This window comes from Porites lutea, chromosome 1, assembly GCF_958299795.1.
Source record: "Porites lutea chromosome 1, jaPorLute2.1, whole genome shotgun sequence".
Classification (NCBI taxonomy): Eukaryota; Metazoa; Cnidaria; class Anthozoa; order Scleractinia; family Poritidae; genus Porites; species Porites lutea.
This window is the reverse complement of record NC_133201.1, coordinates 34,722,113-34,742,807: the sequence shown is the minus strand read 5'-3', so window position 1 is coordinate 34,742,807 and position 20,695 is coordinate 34,722,113. Positions and strand designations below refer to the sequence as shown.

The following is a 20,695-nucleotide window of genomic DNA, read 5'->3' as shown; positions in this document are numbered from 1 at the left end:
ACACGATTTGCATAATTACAACTATAAACTTCTCGACCATTTGCCAGGATACTTAATTTTTTTATAAATGAGTTACTACCATTTACAATTCCGTTATGGTCGTTAGCTGCAAGGTTTGCTCCATCTGCCAGCATATTTACTTTAAAATCCATTGATAATCGTGCGTTATACCAATCAAAAGGAGTAGTTTCTCCTGTATTATCAGCAACAAATCTAAGGCCTGTTTTAGTTTGGTGAGCGTTATTTGCTGGGGCTGTATCTAGAGCCTGTTCCAGGTCATAAACAACATCTTCATATCTTTCTAAATATTTTGGATTTCTAAAGGACTTCATTTTATTTTAATAATTATATAATTTTTCTCTTACGTGTTGATCCTCCACTAAGAATGGCATTTACTCTTTGATTTATCTCTTTTTTACTTGGAATTGTTTCAACATTTTCATTAAAAGTAACTTTTGGTGTATTATTACTTTTGGATAACATTTGCACTATTGCAGCCTTTTTGCCAACATGTTCACCAGTTTTTGTTGCAGATGCAGTTACCGCTTTTTTAGCAGCTGATTTTACTGCCCGCATGGGCGGGGCTGTTTTTCCAAATAATTTTGAACCAAACGATTTAAACACATCCATCATTCCTTCTCCATAAACGTGTTGTCTTGTGTATTTTCCCAATTCAGGGTTAAGTTTCATTTTAAACTCTGATTGTCTCATCATTTTATTTTAATAGTTATATTACATTGAATGGAGTATTATAAACCAATCAATACCGTTAAAATTTACTGGTCTTCCAAGCGAGTCTGTCACATAGATTCTCATTTCATCAATGTGAAATGTTGATACAGGGCAATACAATGGTCTTTTAGGCTCAAACGTAAATGGAAAAGATCTTGTGAGATTGTCTGTTGGTATCACAGCAATGCTATTTGTATTGATTCCATTTACAATGCTATCAGTTATTGCGCTTGTGTTGATATTCAACACATCAATCGAATTTGTGATATTTGGTAGTTTTGTTCCATACTCTGTTTTTGTAATAAGTTTCTTTTCAAATCCAATTAGGTCTCCAAATTCCGCTCCTCTCAGATCAAGTTGATAGTTATCACTAATTAAAATTAAAACATCGATAGGTAGATAGTATAAAAGTTAGATTAACTGAATAAGTTTTTTTTCCACTTGAATCTGTTGAGTGGTGGTTTTTTTGGGCCATGTACTGATGAATGTAATCATTTATATCTGAGTAGGAATACATTCCATCTGTAAAAGTAATTGTTTGCCAGGTGGATCCATCATGAGTGTATTTGATTTTATTGTTTCCATAATCACTTCTAATGTTGTACCAAGAGTAAGTCCTGGACAGCCGATCAAGAGCAAGCTGGTGTTTCATATCAGGGTCAAGTTTAAGAGATGAATTAAACTTAATAGTAAAATCACCAGGTCTGCTTGTTCCTCTTTTTTCCCTGTTTATTGAGGAAATGTGGATAGCTCGTTCTTCCATTTTTATTTAATGGATATATATTTTATTAATAGTTTATTAAGTTGGTTATTACTAACAACCCCAAGGTCTCTAAGTTGATGTGCGATTTGAAGGTATTCAGACAATACACCATTGTTTCCTGCGGCAAGTGACCCACCTAGTAGTTCAAGTCTTTTTAGTAAATCTTGGCGGGAGTTATAAAAGTAAATACCCTACCCTACTTGATAGTTAATTGAATTAAAATATTTATTCATTGTATTTCTATATTTTTTTAGTATACCTACTGATTCTTTTAATTTATTAGTACCAGCTACATACTCTGGAGATGGATTTTTGTTATTTTTTCTCCCTGCAATTCGACCATTTAGGACTCTTATATTTTCGTTTAAGTTTGTATGTATTTGCTCTAAATCTTGAGTACTAGTTTCATTAAATTCACTTGGTCTTGGATAATCATAATTTTGTAAAAAAATAAGGTCACTACCAACAAAGTTTTTTTCTAAATTACCTGATGGTTTAGGTACAGGTACCCAGCCACTATCCCAGCCGTCTCCTTCATCATCTGGTGGTGGCATTGGCATCCAATCATCTGATTTAGGCAGTTCTTTTATATCAGCTAATCTCTCATATTGTTCAGCCAATTTCTTAATAGCTTTATTTTTATTTATAGCTTTGTCTGTAAGAGCTAACTGATTCTTAAGCATTTCCTGGTTTTGAGTGAAAATATTTTTTGTTTTGGGGTCTTCTGGTTTTTCAAACTGTGAAATTAGAGGTTTAAATGTTTCATTAAATCCTTCTCTCTGATTCTGTTTTTCCCAAGTAGTTTCTTTTATTCGGCGTCTCACCTGTTTAGTCAAAGCATCAGCTTAAAGTTTATTTCTTGCAAGTTTTTTGTGTTCTTGGATGTCCATTTTATTTAATGTACATATTAGATAAATGGAAATACCAAACTATGATAGTAGTGACAACCCAGATAAAAAATATAAACAGTTATTTCCTTACATGCCATCAGACACATTTCGAATGTTAATTTGTGGAAATAGTGGAAGTGGTAAAACTAATCTGTTGTACCACATGTTAAGTAAACCACTACTGTACAATGATGAGATTTATCTTTACGCGCGTAATCTAGAACAGGATAAGTATCAAAAGTTAATTCAAAAAATGAGGGAGTTGAGTATGAAACTCGGCTATGAAATACTTCATGTAAGTAATGACGAAATAACTCCAGTGACAGAGCTTGAATACGAAGACAATCAAAAACTTGTGATATTTGATGATTACGTCTGTGATAAAAACCAGAGACAGTTAATAGATTATTTCATTCAATGACGACATAAGAATTGCTCAGTGACTTATCTAAGTCAATCATTTTACAAAACTCCAAAAGATATTCGATTGAATTGTTCTCATTACTGTTTATACGAATTTTCATCATCGAGGGTGTGACGATATTGCATTATCCAATCAGATTTTAGTATTTACATGTGCGCGCCCGGGCTCGCTTTGTCACAGTTTACTGTCATGGCCGCTTGTGAGTTCACTATGTTCTGATTAAACAAGTTGAAGTTTAAGAACGTGAGCCAATTCTTTATATGATGTCAGAAGTAAACGGCCAGAACCGCGTTTGGTAAAGACAAGCAAGTTTTCATTGATAAATTTGCAGCTTAACACATTGAAGTCGTCGAAATCTAGTCAAATATGCCGAGTGATGGTGATGCGAATTCAGGCGCTACCGCGTCCGCTACCGCACCTTCTGCAAGTATTATGGCTTCTTCATTTATGTGCAATGTATCTTTACCGCCGAAACTGGAAATACACGGTGGAAAATTGTCGAAAGAGTGGAAGCAATGGCGACAAGTATGGGATGCTTACGAAGAGGTGACCGACCTTCGAAGTAAAACGAGCCGCCTTCGCGTTGCAACGTTTATCACCTGCATTGGTAAAGAAGCCCTTGAAATCCATAATGGTCTACCTTTTAGAAGTGAAGAGGAGAAATCCGACATAACCAAGGTCCTGGAATTGTGGGAGACGCATTGCATTGGCAAAACCAATATAATTTACGAGAGATACAAATTCAATAACCGTTCTCAAGAACAAACAGAATCCATCGATACGTACGTGACAGCTTTGCGAGCTCTCGCCGAAACTTGCGAATTTGGAACCTTGAAAGACCATATTATCCGCGACAGAATTGTGTGTGGAGTCCGAGAAAATGCTGTTAGGAGGAAATTACTGCAAGAATCTGGTCTTACTCTATCAAAATGTGTGGATATCTGCCGAGCCGCGGAAGCTACGTCGGCACAGCTCAAAGAAATGGCACCGAGCCAACAATCGAGTGAGGTTGATTTGGTCGCGAAAGCAGAGCCTAAAAAACCAAATTCGCGCAAGGAAAAGAAGAAATCTCCTCAAGATCAGCTCGTCGAGGAATGCAAGTTTTGTGGCCGTCAGCATGAGCGTAATAGAGCGAAATGTCCCGCGTATGGTCAAATTTGTTCTTCCTGCGGAAAACCTAATCACTTCGCTGTAAAATGTGGTAAGAAATCCAGCGATTTCAAGAAGCCTTCTCAGAAATCCAAGCATAGAAAGGTCCATCAGCTTGCCGACAGCGATGACGCAAGTTACTCGTCTGAAGAAGAAATTTTGTCTGTGTCCTCTCAAAACGCTGTCAATACTGTGGAAATGTCGGAATTCAAGAGTAAAATATTTGCACACATCGAAATTGAAGATGTGTTAGTGAAGATGCAAGTCGATTCAGGAGCCTCGTGCAATGTGTTACCTCGTAAATTTCTGCCAAAAGATACTGTGGTTGACACAACCGAAGTAAAATTAACCACCTACTCTAAAGCTAGTCTTAAGGCACTGGGTGTGGCAAAAATCCAGTTGCGTAACCCGAAAAATCAGAAGAAGTACTGTGTTCAGTTTGTGGTCATTGATGAAGATTACACTCCACTCCTTGGTTCTACATCAGTACAGAAGATGGGACTGATCACCGTTCAGCATGAAAACATCCTAAATGTTAATGAAACTGTGGTTAAAACTGACTGTCAAGGTCTAACCATGGAGGAAGTTACTGCTTCTTACAGTGACGTATTTAAAGGCCTAGGATGTATGGAAGGAGCTCTTCACCTGGAAGTAGATATGACTGTTGCACCTGCAATTATGCCTCCTCGTCGTGTGCCTCTAACATTGAAGAATAGGTTAAAAGATGAGTTGACTCGCCTGGAGAAAGCAAGTGTTATAGTCAAGGAAGAAGAACCAACCGACTGGGTGTCTAGTCTAGTTGTTACAGAGAAACCTAACGGGAAGCTTAGAGTATGCACTGACCCTCAGCATCTCAATAAAGCCCTGAAAAGAAGTCACTATCCGCTTCCAGTCATTGAAGACATACTCCCTGAGTTAACCAATGTTAAAGTGTTTCAAAAGCAGACCTTAAAGATGGCTTCTTGCAGATACAGTTAGATGAAGAATCCAGCAAGCTGACTACATTCCAAACCCCTTGGGGCCGGTACCGATATTTGCGAATGCCTTTTGGAATTTCTCCTGCACCTGAATACTTCCAAAGAAAACTGGATCAGAATTTAGAGGGCCTGAATGGAATATACAAGATTGCAGATGACATCCTTATTACAGGCCGTGGTGCAAGCATTGATGAAGCTGTGAAAGATCATGATGCCAATTTACTGAAGCTGTTAGATAGATGCAGAGAGCGAAATTTGAAGCTTAACCGAGAGAAGCTACAACTGAAGTGTTCAGAAACGCCCTTTATTGGTCATGTCCTTACACCTGAAGGAGTGAAACCCGACCCAAGGAAAGTTGATGCCATACTGAAAATGGAAAGACCAAACAATGTAGCTGCAGTTAGAAGACTGGTAGGCCTAGTGAACTACCGGTCCAAGTTCCTAAGTAAGCTCTCAGAACTTTGTGAGCCATTGAGAAGATTAACTCACAAGGACGTTGAATGGAGTTGGTCAGCAGTACAAGAAGAAGCATTTCAAAGTATCAAGCATGCTGTCACTTCAGCTCCAGTCCTGAGGTATTTCAATTCTGCTGAACCTGTGGAAGGTCAGGGAGATGCATCTTCCAGTGGTATAGGATTTGTGTTGATGCAGAATGGGCAACCTGTATCATACTCAAGTAGAGCTCTCACAGCCAGTGAGAAGAACTATTCTCAAATAGAGAAAGAACTATTAGCCCAAGTATTTGGAGTGGAGCGTAACCATCACTTTGTCTATGGTAGAAGAGTTGTTCTTTGGTCTGACCATAAGCCATTGGAGACTATTTGCAAGAAACCACTAGCATCAGCACCGAAACGACTCCAGCGCCTACTCCTGAGACTACAACAGTACAATGTTGAGATTCGTTACAAGCCAGGTCCTGAAATGTATCTAGCAGATACTTTGTCCCGTGCTTACCTGCCAACCACGGACCGCTCCTCTACTGAAAAAGAGGCCGAGCGAATCCATGCTGTCGATTTCCTAGCTATCTCAGAACCACAGCTTGTAGAGATCCAGCAAGAAACAGCTGCAGATCCTGCCCTACAGTCCCTCACTCAAGTTATCTTAAAGGGTTGGCCAGAGAAGAAAGATGATCTGCCAATAGAACTTCACCCCTACTTTGACGTCCGGGATGAACTGACAGCCCAGGATGGAGTTCTCTTCAAAGGTCTTCGATGCCTGATTCCGTCAAGCCTCAGACCTAAGATCCGTGAGCGTCTACATGGTGCACACACAGGTATTGAAAGCTGTCTTCGCAGGGCTAGAGAAATTGTCTATTGGCCTGGCATGCCAGCTGAAATTAAAGATTACATCTCCAAGTGTGAAGTTTGCGCCAGCCAAAAGAAAGAACAGCCCAAAGAACCACTGATCTCACACAAGATCCCAAGCCGCCCCTGGGAAACAGTTGGTTCCAACATCTTTCACTTTGATAATAGAGACTACCTCTGTACTGTGGATTACTATTCAAGCTACTTTGAGATCGACCCCCTCAAAGACAAAACTGCCAGCGAAGTCATCCATACGCTAAAGAGACACTTCTCAAGGCATGGAATCCCCAGTAAGCTGATGAGTGACAATGGTCCACCATTCAACTCCTATGAGTTTCAGCAATTTGCAAGCAATTATGACATGGAACATGTTACCAGTTCTCCCCATTACCCACAGAGTAACGGGAAAGTAGAAAACGCCATCAAGACCGCTAAGAGTTTATTGAAGAAATCTAAAGCTGCAAGATCAGACATCTACCTAGCCTTACTAGAGTGGAGAAACACGCCCTCTGAAGGTCTACAGAGTTCCCCAGCACAAAGGATGTTCGGGCGCCGGACTAGAACACTGATACCAACTACCAGTGAACTATTGAAGCCCAAAATAGTGGAAGATGTCCCAGGAAAACTCTTCAAGAGGAAACAGCTGCAAGCAAAATACTACAATATCAGTGCTAAAGAACTACCGCCCTTAAACAATGGAGAAGTTGTGCGTGTGAAGCCAACAGATAGATCTGGCCGATGGTACAAGGCACGAGTAGAAAAGCAAGTTGATGTGAGGTCTTATGATGTGAGAACTGAGGATGGGCGAGTTTTCAGAAGAAACAGGAGACACCTCAGAAGCAGCAAAGAGCCAGTACGTTCTAGTAGCGAACCTGTGTCTCACAGTATGCCAGAGAGAACGTTCACTGCTCCACTCCCCCCTAACGAGCCAGTGCCAGGAACTTCACAGGAATTTCCACCTCCTAAAGAGGCTGCTGCTGCAGAGAAACCCAACACAAGTCTAAATCCTACAGATGTTTCAACGCCGTCTACGCCTGTAAAGCCAGTTGGTTTGCCAGTTACTCGCAGTGGTCTGACCTCCAGACCACCTAGCCATTTGAAAGACTTTGTTGTATCCAAGTGACTTTGTTGAAGCTTTTAACTAAGACATTGTTTGAAAGACACTGTGTTTAGAGCGTTCAGTGACATTTTCTTTGCAGTGCTTGGCTAGTTGTTTGTTTCTGTTATGTTATATCTAGTTTGTACACTTTCTTTGTAAACAAGGAAGGGTGTGACGATATTGCATTATCAAATCAGATTTTAGTATTTACATGTGCGCGCTCGGGCTCGCTTTGTCACAGTTTACTGTCATGGCCGCTTGTGAGTTCACTATGTTCTGATTAAACAAGTTGAAGTTTAAGAACGTGAGCCAATTCTTTATAGAAGGAATCCAACAGAATATCATCTGAGTTGGGAGTTGACAAAGAGACGTATAAAGCAGCAACTAAAAAAACGTATTCATTTTTATATGTTGATAAACCAAAAAAGCGCATTGCAAAAACCTTTACTGGTAATATAGTCTAATAATTAAAATGGGTATATTTAACGAACAATCTTTTGATCATCCTCTTGCTAGGGGAAATCAGGGTGCTCCAGGAGTTGGATTTAATCTCACTTCAAGTGGGGATTATGATATGATAAATAAAAAACTAAGAAATGTTGGTGCACCGGCATCCAACACCGATGCGGCAACAAAAAAATATGTTGATGATAATTCGAGTGGGTCACCCGCAACTTCACGACTAACAGTTGATTCAGACATTGATATGAAGGACAGATACCGTATTCAAAATCTCAAATCACCACTGGACGCAGATGAACCAGCAACAAAAGAATACACAGACAGCACATTTCTTGACAGAAATGGTTCTCATGCGATGGTTGGTAATCTTGATATGAATAATAATAAAATATTAAATCTACCAGCTCCAACGGGTGGAAAACAACCAACACCATTAGCTTTTACAGATTTGAAGTATCTCCACGTTGCTGGAACAAATAAAATGACTAATAATCTAAACATGGATAATAAAAGTATAATTCATTTAAAACCACCAACAAACCCCACAGATGCTGCAACCAAAAAGTATGTGGATGACTCAATACCTGATACTAGTAGTAGTATAGGAGGGACGTTTTACGCCGTTTTTTTGGGCAGGAATTTCATTAAGGTGGGCAGGAATAAATTAACTAGGTGACGTCATAGGCTATTGTCTTGATCTCATGAATAAAATGCGCAGGAATCTCATTAACTTGCGGTGGAATCTCATTAAGTATATCCAGTTTGACGGGTTTATCAATGATGTCATGTTCTATTTTTATCTTGTGGCGGTCATGGTTGGTATAACCGGTTTGACAGGTTTTAGTTATTTTCGGAAGATGATGTCATATGTATTCCGGGGTACTATGATGTCATAGTTGTTTTGATTGGTTGACCGGTATTAGAAAGACGCTCATTGGCTGTCTCGTTTGACGAAGCATTCTGGTTGGTTGCCGTATTTTTTATTGTTTGAACGGCATAAAAGCCTGCTCACTACCTTCCCGCATACTAATTTGGATTTCCCGCATACTAATTAAGTGTCTTCCTCCATATATAATGAAGTGGATAGGTTTACTAATGAGCGTCACTCTACTACAATAGGAACAATAGGCTTGCCTAGACTTGCCCGGGCTCTTTTAACCCTGATTGTAGAATCTATTCTATCTTCCAAATAAAAGCGCGCTCTCCGTTCAGCATGTTACTCTTGCAATCGCTTTGCTAAGGAAACAAGTTCGCTTGCCTAACTAAAAATCCGGTTATAAACAAAACTCAGACGCAAAAAAAAAATGGAGCTCAAACTCTTTATTTCAATCTATTGCAAACAGTGCTCTCTCTATAAAATTACTTTATCTTGATGTCTTGTTACACGCTCTGTTAACCAGTAGTAAGTTGCATCTGACTCATGCCTCTTTTGTGTTCTCGCAAATTAACAATCATACTTAAGTCCTCTAACAAAAAGATAAGGTACCGTTTCATACACAATTGTTAGGTCTATTGAAAAATAAAATATTCCACTGCACAGTGCATCGACAACCGTTTAATTAATTTGTTATTGGTCTATCGAGCATTCGTTTGGTTCTTTTCTAGGAAAGATCTTACGCTGGGATCGTCCTTGTGTAAATAAATCCATTTCGATTTTCCATTGCAATAGTGTCTTATTTTCACAGGCCAGTAATTTCCATACGAGTACGATGGAAGATACGGATCATAAAGATGTCTGGCAATGCGGTACATTTCCGTGATCCCAAAGTCTTTTGGTAGGGTTTGGCATCGGGGCGCTCCTTGCATATAATTTTGTACAACGGGATAGGCTGCTTCAGACCAGACTGCATCAAAAGGAAATGGCCGTGACCTTTTTACAATTGGCGGGGAAGATTTGACTACAGGAGGCGATTTTACTGCTGATCTAGCTTCGCAGGCAATGTTCTCCTTGTAACTGGTCGTTTCGACGGTTTCGACCGATTTTGCGGAGCTGTTAATTGTCGGATATCGACGACAAGAGCCAAAGATGTCGCTCAACACCTGCTTATTTGCCGCCGTGTCCGGTTTATTATCTACAAAGATGTAACCGTAAGGCCTCTCTGTTTCCTGATAATAAGCTGTCATGAATCGTTGGCGATTCTTATCAAACATACGCTCAGCAACAATTCCGATTTGTTTCCGATCGCTAGGACTTCGGAAAAGAGCCATGTACTGTGCATTCCGACTGATATCGGTGTTAAATTTTCCCTTGGGGAACATATTCTGAAGGAGCAGTATGACGCTGGCATTTCTATGGCGACCTTGGGTAAACAACCGAGAAACGATGGGGCTTTCGATCGCTTCTGCCATTAGATCATCAAAGATGATAACGTTGTTGTATTTTGGGTCAATTTCTCGCAGATCTTCTTGAAATGTGGGAAGGCCACGAAAAAATTTAATGTCCTTTCCGATCGCTGATTTCAAAGCTTCGTATCTATCTTGCCACTGACTGTAATACCATAAAATGCGACGGGGCTTGTTGGTTTCGTAGACAATACGATCTCTCGTTAGAATCTGTTCTACGAAAACTGTTTTCCCTGATTGACTTGGTCCAACCACAAGGAGTGAGAACTTATGGCGAAACATAAAATCTGGATAAGGCACGGCTGCAAAGCACAACGGAACTCTATGAACTTTCATTGTACCCCTCCTGTACCCCTACTGTACCCCTCCTGTACCCCTCCTGTACCCTTCCTGTACCCCTACTGTACCCTTCCTAGAAGGTAAAGCTTTCCCATAATGTTTCCTTTGCAGCCGTGCCTTATCCAGATTTTATGTTTCGCCATAAGTTCTCACTCCTTGTGGTTGGACCAAGTCAATCAGGGAAAACAGTTTTCGTAGAACAGATTCTAACGAGAGATCGTATTGTCTACGAAACCAACAAGCCCCGTCGCATTTTATGGTATTACAGTCAGTGGCAAGATAGATACGAAGCTTTGAAATCAGCGATCGGAAAGGACATTAAATTTTTTCGTGGCCTTCCCACATTTCAAGAAGATCTGTGAGAAATTGACCCAAAATACAACAACGTTATCATCTTTGATGATCTAATGGCAGAAGCGATCGAAAGCCCCATCGTTTCTCGGTTGTTTACCCAAGGTCGCCATAGAAATGCCAGCGTCATACTGCTCCTTCAGAATATGTTCCCCAAGGGAAAATTTAACACCGATATCAGTCGGAATGCACAGTACATGGCTCTTTTCCGAAGTCCTAGCGATCGGAAACAAATCGGAATTGTTGCTGAGCGTATGTTTGATAAGAATCGCCAACGATTCATGACAGCTTATTATCATGAAACAGAGAGGCCTTACGGTTACATCTTTGTAGATAATAAACCGGACACGGCGGCAAATAAGCAGGTGTTGAGCGACATCTTTGGCTCTTGTCGTCGATATCCGACAATTAACAGCTCCGCAAAATCGGTCGAAACCGTCGAAACGACCAGTTACAAGGAGAACATTGCCTGCGAAGCTAGATCAGCAGTAAAATCGCCTCCTGTAGTCAAATCTTCCCCGCCAATTGTAAAAAGGTCACGGCCATTTCCTTTTGATGCAGTCTGGTCTGAAGCAGCCTATCCCGTTGTACAAAATTATATGCAAGGAGCGCCCCGATGCCAAACCCTACCAAAAGACTTTGGGATCACGGAAATGTACCGCATTGCCAGACATCTTTATGATCCGTATCTTCCATCGTACTCGTATGGAAATTACTGGCCTGTGAAAATAAGACACTATTGCAATGGAAAATCGAAATGGATTTATTTACACAAGGACGATCCCAGCGTAAGATCTTTCCTAGAAAAGAACCAAACGAATGCTCGATAGACCAATAACAAATTAATTAAACGGTTGTCGATGCACTGTGCAGTGGAATATTTTATTTTTCAATAGACCTAACAATTGTGTATGAAACGGTACCTTATCTTTTTGTTAGAGGACTGAAGTATGATTGTTAATTTGCGAGAACACAAAAGAAGCATGAGTCAGATGCAAATTACTACTGGTTAACAGAGCGTGTAACAAGACATCAAGATAAAGTAATTTTATAGAGAGAGCACTGTTGGCAATAGATTGAAATAAAGAGTTTGAGCTCCATTTTTTTTTTGCGTCTGAGTTTTGTTTATAACCGGATTTTTAGTTAGGCAAGCGAACTTGTTTCCTTAGCAAAGCGATTGCAAGAGTAACATGCTGAACGGAGAGCGCGCTTTTATTTGGAAGATAGAATAGATTCTACAATCAGGGTTAAAAGAGCCCGGGCAAGTCTAGGCAAGCCTATTGTTCCTATTGTAGTAGAGTGACGCTCATTAGTAAACCTATCCACTTCATTATATATGGAGGAAGACACTTAATTAGTATGCGGGAAATCCAAATTAGTATGCGGGAAGGTAGTGAGCAGGCTTTTATGCCGTTCAAACAATAAAAAATACGGCAACCAACCAGAATGCTTCGTCAAACGAGACAGCCAATGAGCGTCTTTCTAATTCCGGTCAACCAATCAAAACAACTATGACATCATAGTACCCCGGAATACATATGACATCATCTTCCGAAAATAACTAAAACCTGTCAAACCGGTTATACCAACCATGACCGCCACAAGATAAAAATAGAACATGACATCATTGATAAACCCGTCAAACTGGATATACTTAATGAGATTCCACCGCAAGTTAATGAGATTCCTGCGCATTTTATTCATGAGATCAAGACAATAGCCTATGACGTCACCTAGTTAATTTATTCCTGCCCACCTTAATGAAATTCCTGCCCAAAAAAACGGCGTAAAACATCCCTCCTATACTACTACTAGTTCTTTTATAAAAAAAGATGGAAGTGTAGCAATGACTGGTAACCTAAATCTTGGAAACAAAAAAATAGTTGGTCTCGCAACTCCAGTGTCAAACACAGATGCTGCAAACAAAAAGTATGTTGATGATAATTGTGGAAGTCCAGATTTGAGTGATTATTTGGAAAAAGATGGTTCCGTCGCTATGACTGGAGAACTTAATCTTAATTTGGTGCTAATAAAATAATAAATATTGGTAATCCACAACAAAACAGTAATGCGGCAACCAAAGATTACGTCGAGAAACCACAGTAGTTCATCATACTGCAGTTCAACCAAGTCATTATAAAGATGAGTTCAGTTATCTCATGTCAAGTGCAATTCAATGGACGGATGAAATCGATGGTGGAAACTCCTTTAATATAACATCAATTGGAAACCTCACTCCAAGCCTAGGAAACTTTCACGACTACAATCACAAAGTTCTTAGAATGACTATATATAAGAATTCTCAAGGTGGTTATAAGTATAAGATGGGAATTAATTTTTACAGACTAACTGCAAATACCGACTATACCCTTTGTCTGGAAATACTAAACACTGATTATCAACTATGGCATAAGACTCAAATATCTGTTGACAAAGGAACTTCAACAGGATTAACAATAGGAAATGTTAGTGTGAGGAAACTTTCTCATAGGTACAGCGATCCAAAGGGTAAAACACAATTTATGTATTACCATAGAATAATAGTTAATTTTAAAAAGTTGTCATCTGGTTATAAATTCTTTCTTCACATTTTGGTTAATATTCCTCAGAGAGGAACTGATCTAGCTGTTTATCCGAGACAGTTTTGGGGAGTTTACATGATTGCTTATGGTATTGTGGGTACATTTAGCAATATCGATCCACATAAAGTTTACGATTATCATACAGCATTTGATATTAAACCAACAGAAGTAATGTACAACGTTGACATCAACGCAAATCGAAAAGCAATCAGAAATATCAGACTTGATCGAAACAGTAATAATAGTGCTGCAACAGTTGGAATGGTAAAAGAACTAACTCCCTACACCGTAAACGCTTTTTACAGATTATACTTTCGTGAGTTCTATGACTTTACTGATGCGGATATGTATCGATTAAGTACAGGCTCATCTGGGACCATTATTTATGGTTTAAAACCTAGTATTACATTTCCCAATAAAGACCTAAGTAATATAAACAAAGATGGTTTAAATGTTAATGGTTTTATTATTACTTTTTCTCCTGTGCATTCTTCAAATCTAGTTTATGTATTGTTTTTTATCATTGGAGAAATAGAAATTTTGCACTCACTAAATATATATCAACAAACAACAATATTTTATTAAAATTAACTTATGATAAAACAAACAATTTAGTAAAATTAATTCTCAATAAAATAACTCAAAGTTTTACCATACCAAGTAATTTTAATGGCCAAAAGATTGTTTTATGGTTGGGAGAAAATTTTGATACAAATGTCACAAAAGTTAAAATAAGTAACTACAGCTCAACATCAACTATACCAGCCGTTCAATACAATGTTAATCAACGTTGGAAGTTTACAACTGAAGATGGAGTGTTAAAAAAATTAATGTATTCTTCAAACTTTTACGACTTTGACTCTGAACAATTTCACAGAGTAATGCTTCAAGAAAAGTTAAATGGATCTTATATAGTATAGATATAAATGAAGGATATATTTGAATTCAATCACATTGATAAATCTCTGTCAGAATCAGACGTCACAACCCTAAAAGACTTTTATAGCCACTATCACAAGAAATACTGGTGTTTCAAAAGGTCTTACAAGAGTTATAAATTTCTTGATGAGGTGTTTGCAATCTCTGGAATATGTCTTGTGGCAATAGGAACTATTGCTGGTGGAATAACACTAAACCCTGTTGTTCTCGGAGTTGTAAATGGTGCTGGAGTTGTCGTGGCGGGAATTGGAAAGAAAAAGAATTATAAGAGAAAAATTGAAATGTCAAGGATTGCATTTACTACGTATGAAAAAGTATTGGTTGAACTCCGATCAGCTCTTCGGGGTGATGAGTTTAACAAACAAGAGTTTATTGATCGCATGAAACTAATAGATGAAATGATAATTGATCAGACTCCTATAGCAGATAGATTTGCTAGTAGGTATAATAAAAAGTTTTCAATGTAAACATTCTTCAATTTCTATATACTTATGATATAGAAATTAGATGTTTTTTTCAATTCTATGAATAACTTTATAGTGTTTATTTAGTGTTTTTTTTATTACGAAACGCTCTTGCGCAATATTTGCATGGAATACGAACACCAGCCATATATTTATGTATATTTTTGCTGATCTTATCATAATCATTACTAAGTATAAATGCATAGTCACTATCACGATACTTCTCTTTCATCTTTAGTTGAGCTTCTGATACATTGTAATTATTAGTTGGAGATTTAAATTCAATACAGAGACCTTTATAATCTTTGTGATAATCAAGTATCATTAAATCTGGTTGGCCTCGCATATAGCCTTTTTTATATGAATCTAGTCTCTTATCCTCTGTATCTTGATTCTCTCCCAGTCCGGCTACTAATATAGAATCTGGATAATATCTCCTTATGAGGTCCACTACTTTATAATGGAGATCAGTCTCATTGCCAATCATGATCATCTTATTCCAGGGACTATCAAACAGTTTGTATTGACCATATTTACGAATAGATGGAAGGACTTCCGATGTTACCCAGTGTTTGAACTTTTTTGCAGATTCCAATTTAGAGGACAATACAAGAGAGTAAAACCCGGACTCATTTACAAAAGTATAGTAACGATTCTGTGCTTGGGACCTGCCGTCACAATCTGTTACGCCAGGTATGGTTGCTGTCACAAAATGGGGACGCCAACAAATTAACTGTTTATCTTCATTATCAACGTGTCTCGATATTGTTTGTCTAATGTTACTATAACTGAGGATCTCAGCAATTTCTTTTCCTCGGAACCAAACATTTTGCTGTTTTGTCAATATATGAAGTCAATTCGATTCCTAAATCTTCATTAGTGTACTTTTCTTCAAACATATTTTCCATTTAGATTATAATTTTATCTCTTTAAGCTTATTTTTATATTTCCCTCTAGAAACCTGACCCGTCGTTTCGACGGGGCAGCTTTTTGTCACCGTACCCATTTTGGGGACGCTGGTATGAGGAGCTCATTTCTATATATTCATAGTATAGAAATGATCAAATCAATTGTAGCATATGTAAATTTTTACTTTCCCACATATAAAACACAGTTTTATCCAGATAACTTTATTAAAGCTTGTCTTGTTTACCAGTTTCTCTATGAGAAGTTTTTCACACAGAAACTAGATATAAACCAAATTATTTATAGACTATCAGAAGCGAGACACAGTTGTAGATCAAACTCAGCAATTCTCGCTAATCATTTAATATTTAGTCTCGCTTTTCGCACTTTCTGGAAACAGTATAGAATTGGTAGAGGATGTGTTTATACCTTTAACACACCGTTTAAAGAATGCGAAGTACTCGGCTATCTAACTGGGATTGTCTACTGGTGCTTTCATAGAGGAGTGATGAGGCCGTTGTTGAGTGATTTGTAACTATTCCACCACTTTTCATAATTCTCCAGAGTTTGGTCGGAAATCTTTAGATAAACTAGTTTGTACTTTTCACAACCCATTTCTTCTAGGAATTTTTTAATTAGATAAAAATACTTATCATTCTCTTTCTACAGTATTTTTTGTTAAGTATTTCCATAACATGATTGTCTATCGCCATTAGTTTATTGTACAGTTCATACTTTTGATCCTCAGTTAGGTTTAGTCTTTTAGAAACTTGATTAACCTTTTTCTCATAGTGATACTTTCTCTGATAAATACTCTTTTTTCGAAAATGTAATCGATCATAATCTTTAACATCATAGTAACCCAAAACATGACCATTTGCTGCACCACAATAATCACAAATTTTATAACCCAAATGAATAAAAAAACATTCACTATTGTGACAATTCCAGCATTTGGCACGTCTACTCACGCCCGCGTCCTCTACGGTTTGTTTAGTATATATATGCAATATTTCTAGATATTGCTTTATTTGTTCTTCTGTATAACACATTTATTATTTATATCTAATTATTTTTAAAGCTGTTTAACGTAAGGCAAGTGTATGAATACAATCCTCCATCAAAACACGTTTATCATCACCATTACTCAGAGCAATTTTATTTACTTCCTTTGAGTATATATCATGATTTTCACTTCTTATAATTTTCATCGTTCTCATTTGTTTTTCACCTGAAAATAAACATTTGACATAGTCTTCAAATGCTATTCCCTTTTTAAAAACATTTTTCTTTATACCTTTACACTTTTTGGTTAAACTTCCTACTCCTCCTGTAGTCGGGTCCTCTACTTTAAAACTATAAAGCTTTGGTCTCAACCCAACAAAATGTGTAATCTGTCGACCAGCTACTTCATCTTTAAACATTCCTATTACTTTCTTATTAACCCCTGTTTTTATACCAGATGGGTGGTTAGGAGGATAATCAGATGTGTCAAACTTAGTTTCTATATCACGATAAAAATCATCCGTATGGATAAGGTACAACAGTGAGTCAGTCAAGAACTCTGATTACAAGATATTCCTCTGTGAACAGCAGTTAGTTTTAGTCCCATCTCAAGATATTGTCTCAAATTCCGATAATGTACAACATAGTTTTTCCTTGGTTTAAATGACAAATTAGTTTTTCAACACCATTAACAATCATTTTCTCAGGTGCTAGAGGATAGTCATTATGTGATTTCCATAGATCAGGAGGGTATTCCAAATCGACTTCAAATATATATCCTTTTCTTCCATGTTTTAACATACTATGATTTGCTTTCTCCAGGATGTCCATTAGTTTGTCTTTTGTTAAATCTCTCATGCATTTAAATCCGTGCGTTGGAAGTGATTGTGGCATTGCCCATCCATAAAGATTATTTGCATCAAGGTATTGAATATAAGTAGAAGGTTCATCAGGATTGTAATCAACCATGTATTTGTTATTTGCTTCTGCATATCTCTTTGATATGTGTGATATTCCTCCACGAGTACCTTTTTCAAACATCATCACCATATCATAATCATGCAAAAGTTGTAATTCTTGACCTGTTTCTTTGAGACATGCATCCCAAGCCAGACCAGGAGATGTATAATAATGTGCTGGATCCAGATTGTAATGGTGAAGGCAAGTTTTTCTAAAGTTCTCAAATACATCTGATAAAAGTAGGACATCAGACTTTTGGTAAAGATCGTGATAATCTCTAATTGTTTTACATTTAAAAGTATTCCAAACATTAATAGCGTGTTGATAATCATCATCTGATACGTTCTCATCATTTAGTTTTGAATAGAATTCTGATTTGGGGGGTAGTTGTTTTTCAGAGAGTTTCTCAATCGATGAAACATAATCATACGGATAAACTCCTTTACGAGTTAACAATTCCACACTATCTTTGAATATGGTCTTTGTGTTGTGAAAATCATCTGGTTGAAGATTTGAAACAAGATTAGCAAGACTTGTTTGAAGAAACTTGAATGAATCAATAAATCGTATTTCAAAATATAATGAAACTGTTTCTCCAGTGCGTCTAGATTTATACTCATCAACCTTAATCTTTTTGGAAAAGGAGATATACTTTTCTTCCGTCGATGGAATACAGTTTAACTCACCTGGTAAACAAGCAAGTTGTTTTATAAACAAATGTGCATCATACCCTTGAAGATTGTGGAAGAATCATTGGCTTTCGACACTGCAGATTACAACTGTTATGAGCAGCTCCACGGTATTGACCAGTAAAATGACAATGATCTCTAACTTTGTCAACTCCGTTGTCAGTAAGTAATTCTTTCTTACAAATATGACAGGTTTTAGCTTTATCAAAAGATATTTGTTCTACGTGGGTTAATTTAAGAGGTATTGGACGACGATAAAAATCATTATATATCTTATTAGTTACTTTTCCGAGTTTAGAAACAAATATCACAGCTATGTCATCAGTACTTTTGGTTTTTGTGTAAAGAATTGGTTCAAACATGGTATCAGGAACTATTCCTTTGATGTAGAAACAAAATCCTGATGGTTCATGCTTTTGGTAATTGTAATTATACGAATACTCTGGGTTAGGACTGCAAGTATTCATTGGCTTGGTAAAACATTCAAAATCTGCATAAACTACAAAAGGAATTGGAAACTTTTTGTGATAATTATTAAAACATAACACTGTGTTTTTTGGTGGCATACGCACAGAAACTGTTTCATTGGTTGAACAATATAAGATGTGTTTTTGGAATAATTCATACTTAGTAAAATGAGTAAAGCATTTCTTACAAATATAAAATGAACCATTCTTACTTGAAGTTATTTGCGATTTAACCAAACGACTAAAGCTTTTAATTAGTGAATAATGGGAAACACCATCTTGTTCGTAAAAAAACAAGTCAATAGTATTTAGACAGTCTTTCTCCGCCATCCTCAAAGGGTAAAACTTTTTGTTATCATTAACTGAAAAAACATTTATTCCTGGAAGAGATGGATTAAGTTTTTCAAATTTGGAAATGTGTCTTAATTTCATAGGAAAATTAATTCCTTCAGTGTTAAGTGAAAACTCATACTTCTTTAAATCTGATATACGGTTGTCTTTTTCATCTACTGGATGAAGATACCTAGGTATACACCAAAGAAAGCATTTCTCATCTTTGTTTTCAATATTAACTATTGCTTTTTTATTTCATATCCAATCTGGAAGAGGAATATAAGATGACCCCTTCATTGGATTAAACTCAACAGTATGAATTTCAAGACTAAGCACTTCTTTAAAATACCATCCACTTCCATTTTTTTGGTATACCTCTAAATCTTCAATAATTTTTTTAACACATTTATCAATTAATTTCTCTACATCTGTTGATTCAAGATTAATATGTGCGCCTGAGGTAAAGAATGCTTTATCTTCTTTTAATCCAACAACTCCCCTATCTTTACTAAGTATTTGTTGTTCCATTAAACAAATTAAAATCATGTTAAATTTAATATTTCTATGATATGTAAAAAAATCTTTTAAAGTTGCATAAATTTTATTAAAATATTCAACTGGAGATAGACCAGGTTCTCCTTCGATAATATACTTAATAGCAAAGTTTTCAAAAGCTGATTTTTCTTTTTCAATTCCATGTAAGTGTTCCTTAATAGCTCTCTCAAGAGCTTCACGAAGATAAGAAGGAGTATCGGAAGGAATTTCTTTATTTTGTATACATTCCTCAAAATACTGTTCAAATGTTTTTATTTCTTTTGGTTTGGTTTTTTTCCTAGGTTTTTTATATCAATACCTTTTTCTACTTTTTTATTAAGTTTTTGTAATTTTTTAATATCTTTGATTAATTTTTGTTTCTCACCTAATTCTTTATAATTTTTTTTAAGTTTTTCTTTTTCATATTCTAAAATTAATTTTAATTCATCCATAGATAAATTCTTATATTCTTTATCAGTTATAAAGGGTTGAGAACCCTGAAAACCATCAACTGATTGGTTAGACATTACGTCTTATAATATTATATTTATATAAGACTTTAAATTATAATTAATCATTAAGAATCTTAGATAAAATCTCATAAAATTCATTCTTATACTCATCACTGTCACTATCAATCACAATCTCATCACTATCACTATCAATATCACTATCACTATATCTATAATCAATCTCATCATCACTATCACTATCAGAAACCAATGATGCATAATAATCATATTCACTCATTTCATCTACATTTATTTTAACCATAAATCGACTAAAACATTCAAAAAACTTATTAAAACCTGTATAAGTATATTCTAAGTAATCGTTTTCGTCATAATCAAAAACATCTATATAATCATCTAATTGTGTTTTTAAACTCTCTATTGATATAACATCTTATATTTTAATTTTATTTCACTAGTATCATTAAGATATTCTAATTCTTGGGCTTTTAAAAATCTATTAAAGTTTCT

The 20,695-nt window shown here is 36.6% G+C and overlaps 2 protein-coding genes across 2 annotated transcripts; one reads left to right on the top strand and one right to left on the bottom strand.

Annotated features, from left to right (window-relative positions):
* The first annotated feature begins 3,175 nt into the window (after positions 1–3,175).
* Positions 3,176–4,936, top strand: LOC140928582 (uncharacterized). Its single transcript, XM_073378357.1, has one exon. It carries the CDS (start codon positions 3,176–3,178, stop codon positions 4,934–4,936), a length of 1,761 nt encoding a protein of 586 aa, XP_073234458.1.
* Positions 4,937–17,350: 12,414 nt separating this feature from the next.
* Positions 17,351–20,462, bottom strand: LOC140928565 (uncharacterized). The gene is made up of 4 exons (XM_073378335.1): positions 20,339–20,462; positions 18,663–18,877; positions 18,420–18,554; positions 17,351–18,235 (listed from the first exon to the last, which is right to left on the bottom strand). The coding sequence occupies exons 1-4, from the start codon at positions 20,460–20,462 to the stop codon at positions 17,351–17,353; spliced, it is 1,359 nt and encodes a 452-aa protein (XP_073234436.1).
* Between the last annotated feature and the right edge of the window lie 233 nt (positions 20,463–20,695).

Bases quoted from the DNA above. Each gene is read 5' to 3' on its own strand.
- LOC140928582 (XM_073378357.1), top strand. From the start codon at position 3,176: ATGCCGAGTGATGGTGATGCGAATTCAGGCGCTACCGCGTCCGCTACC.
- LOC140928565 (XM_073378335.1), bottom strand. From the start codon at position 20,462: ATGAGTGAATATGATTATTATGCATCATTGGTTTCTGATAGTGATAGT. The intron at 18,878-20,338 runs GTGATGAGTATA...TTCCTTTTGTAG, and splicing joins GATTGTGATTGATAGTGACA to TTTATGCAGATTTTGAATGT. The intron at 18,236-18,419 runs GTATGATGCACA...GATTCATTCAAG, and splicing joins TTCTTCCACAATCTTCAAGG to TTTCTTCAAACAAGTCTTGC.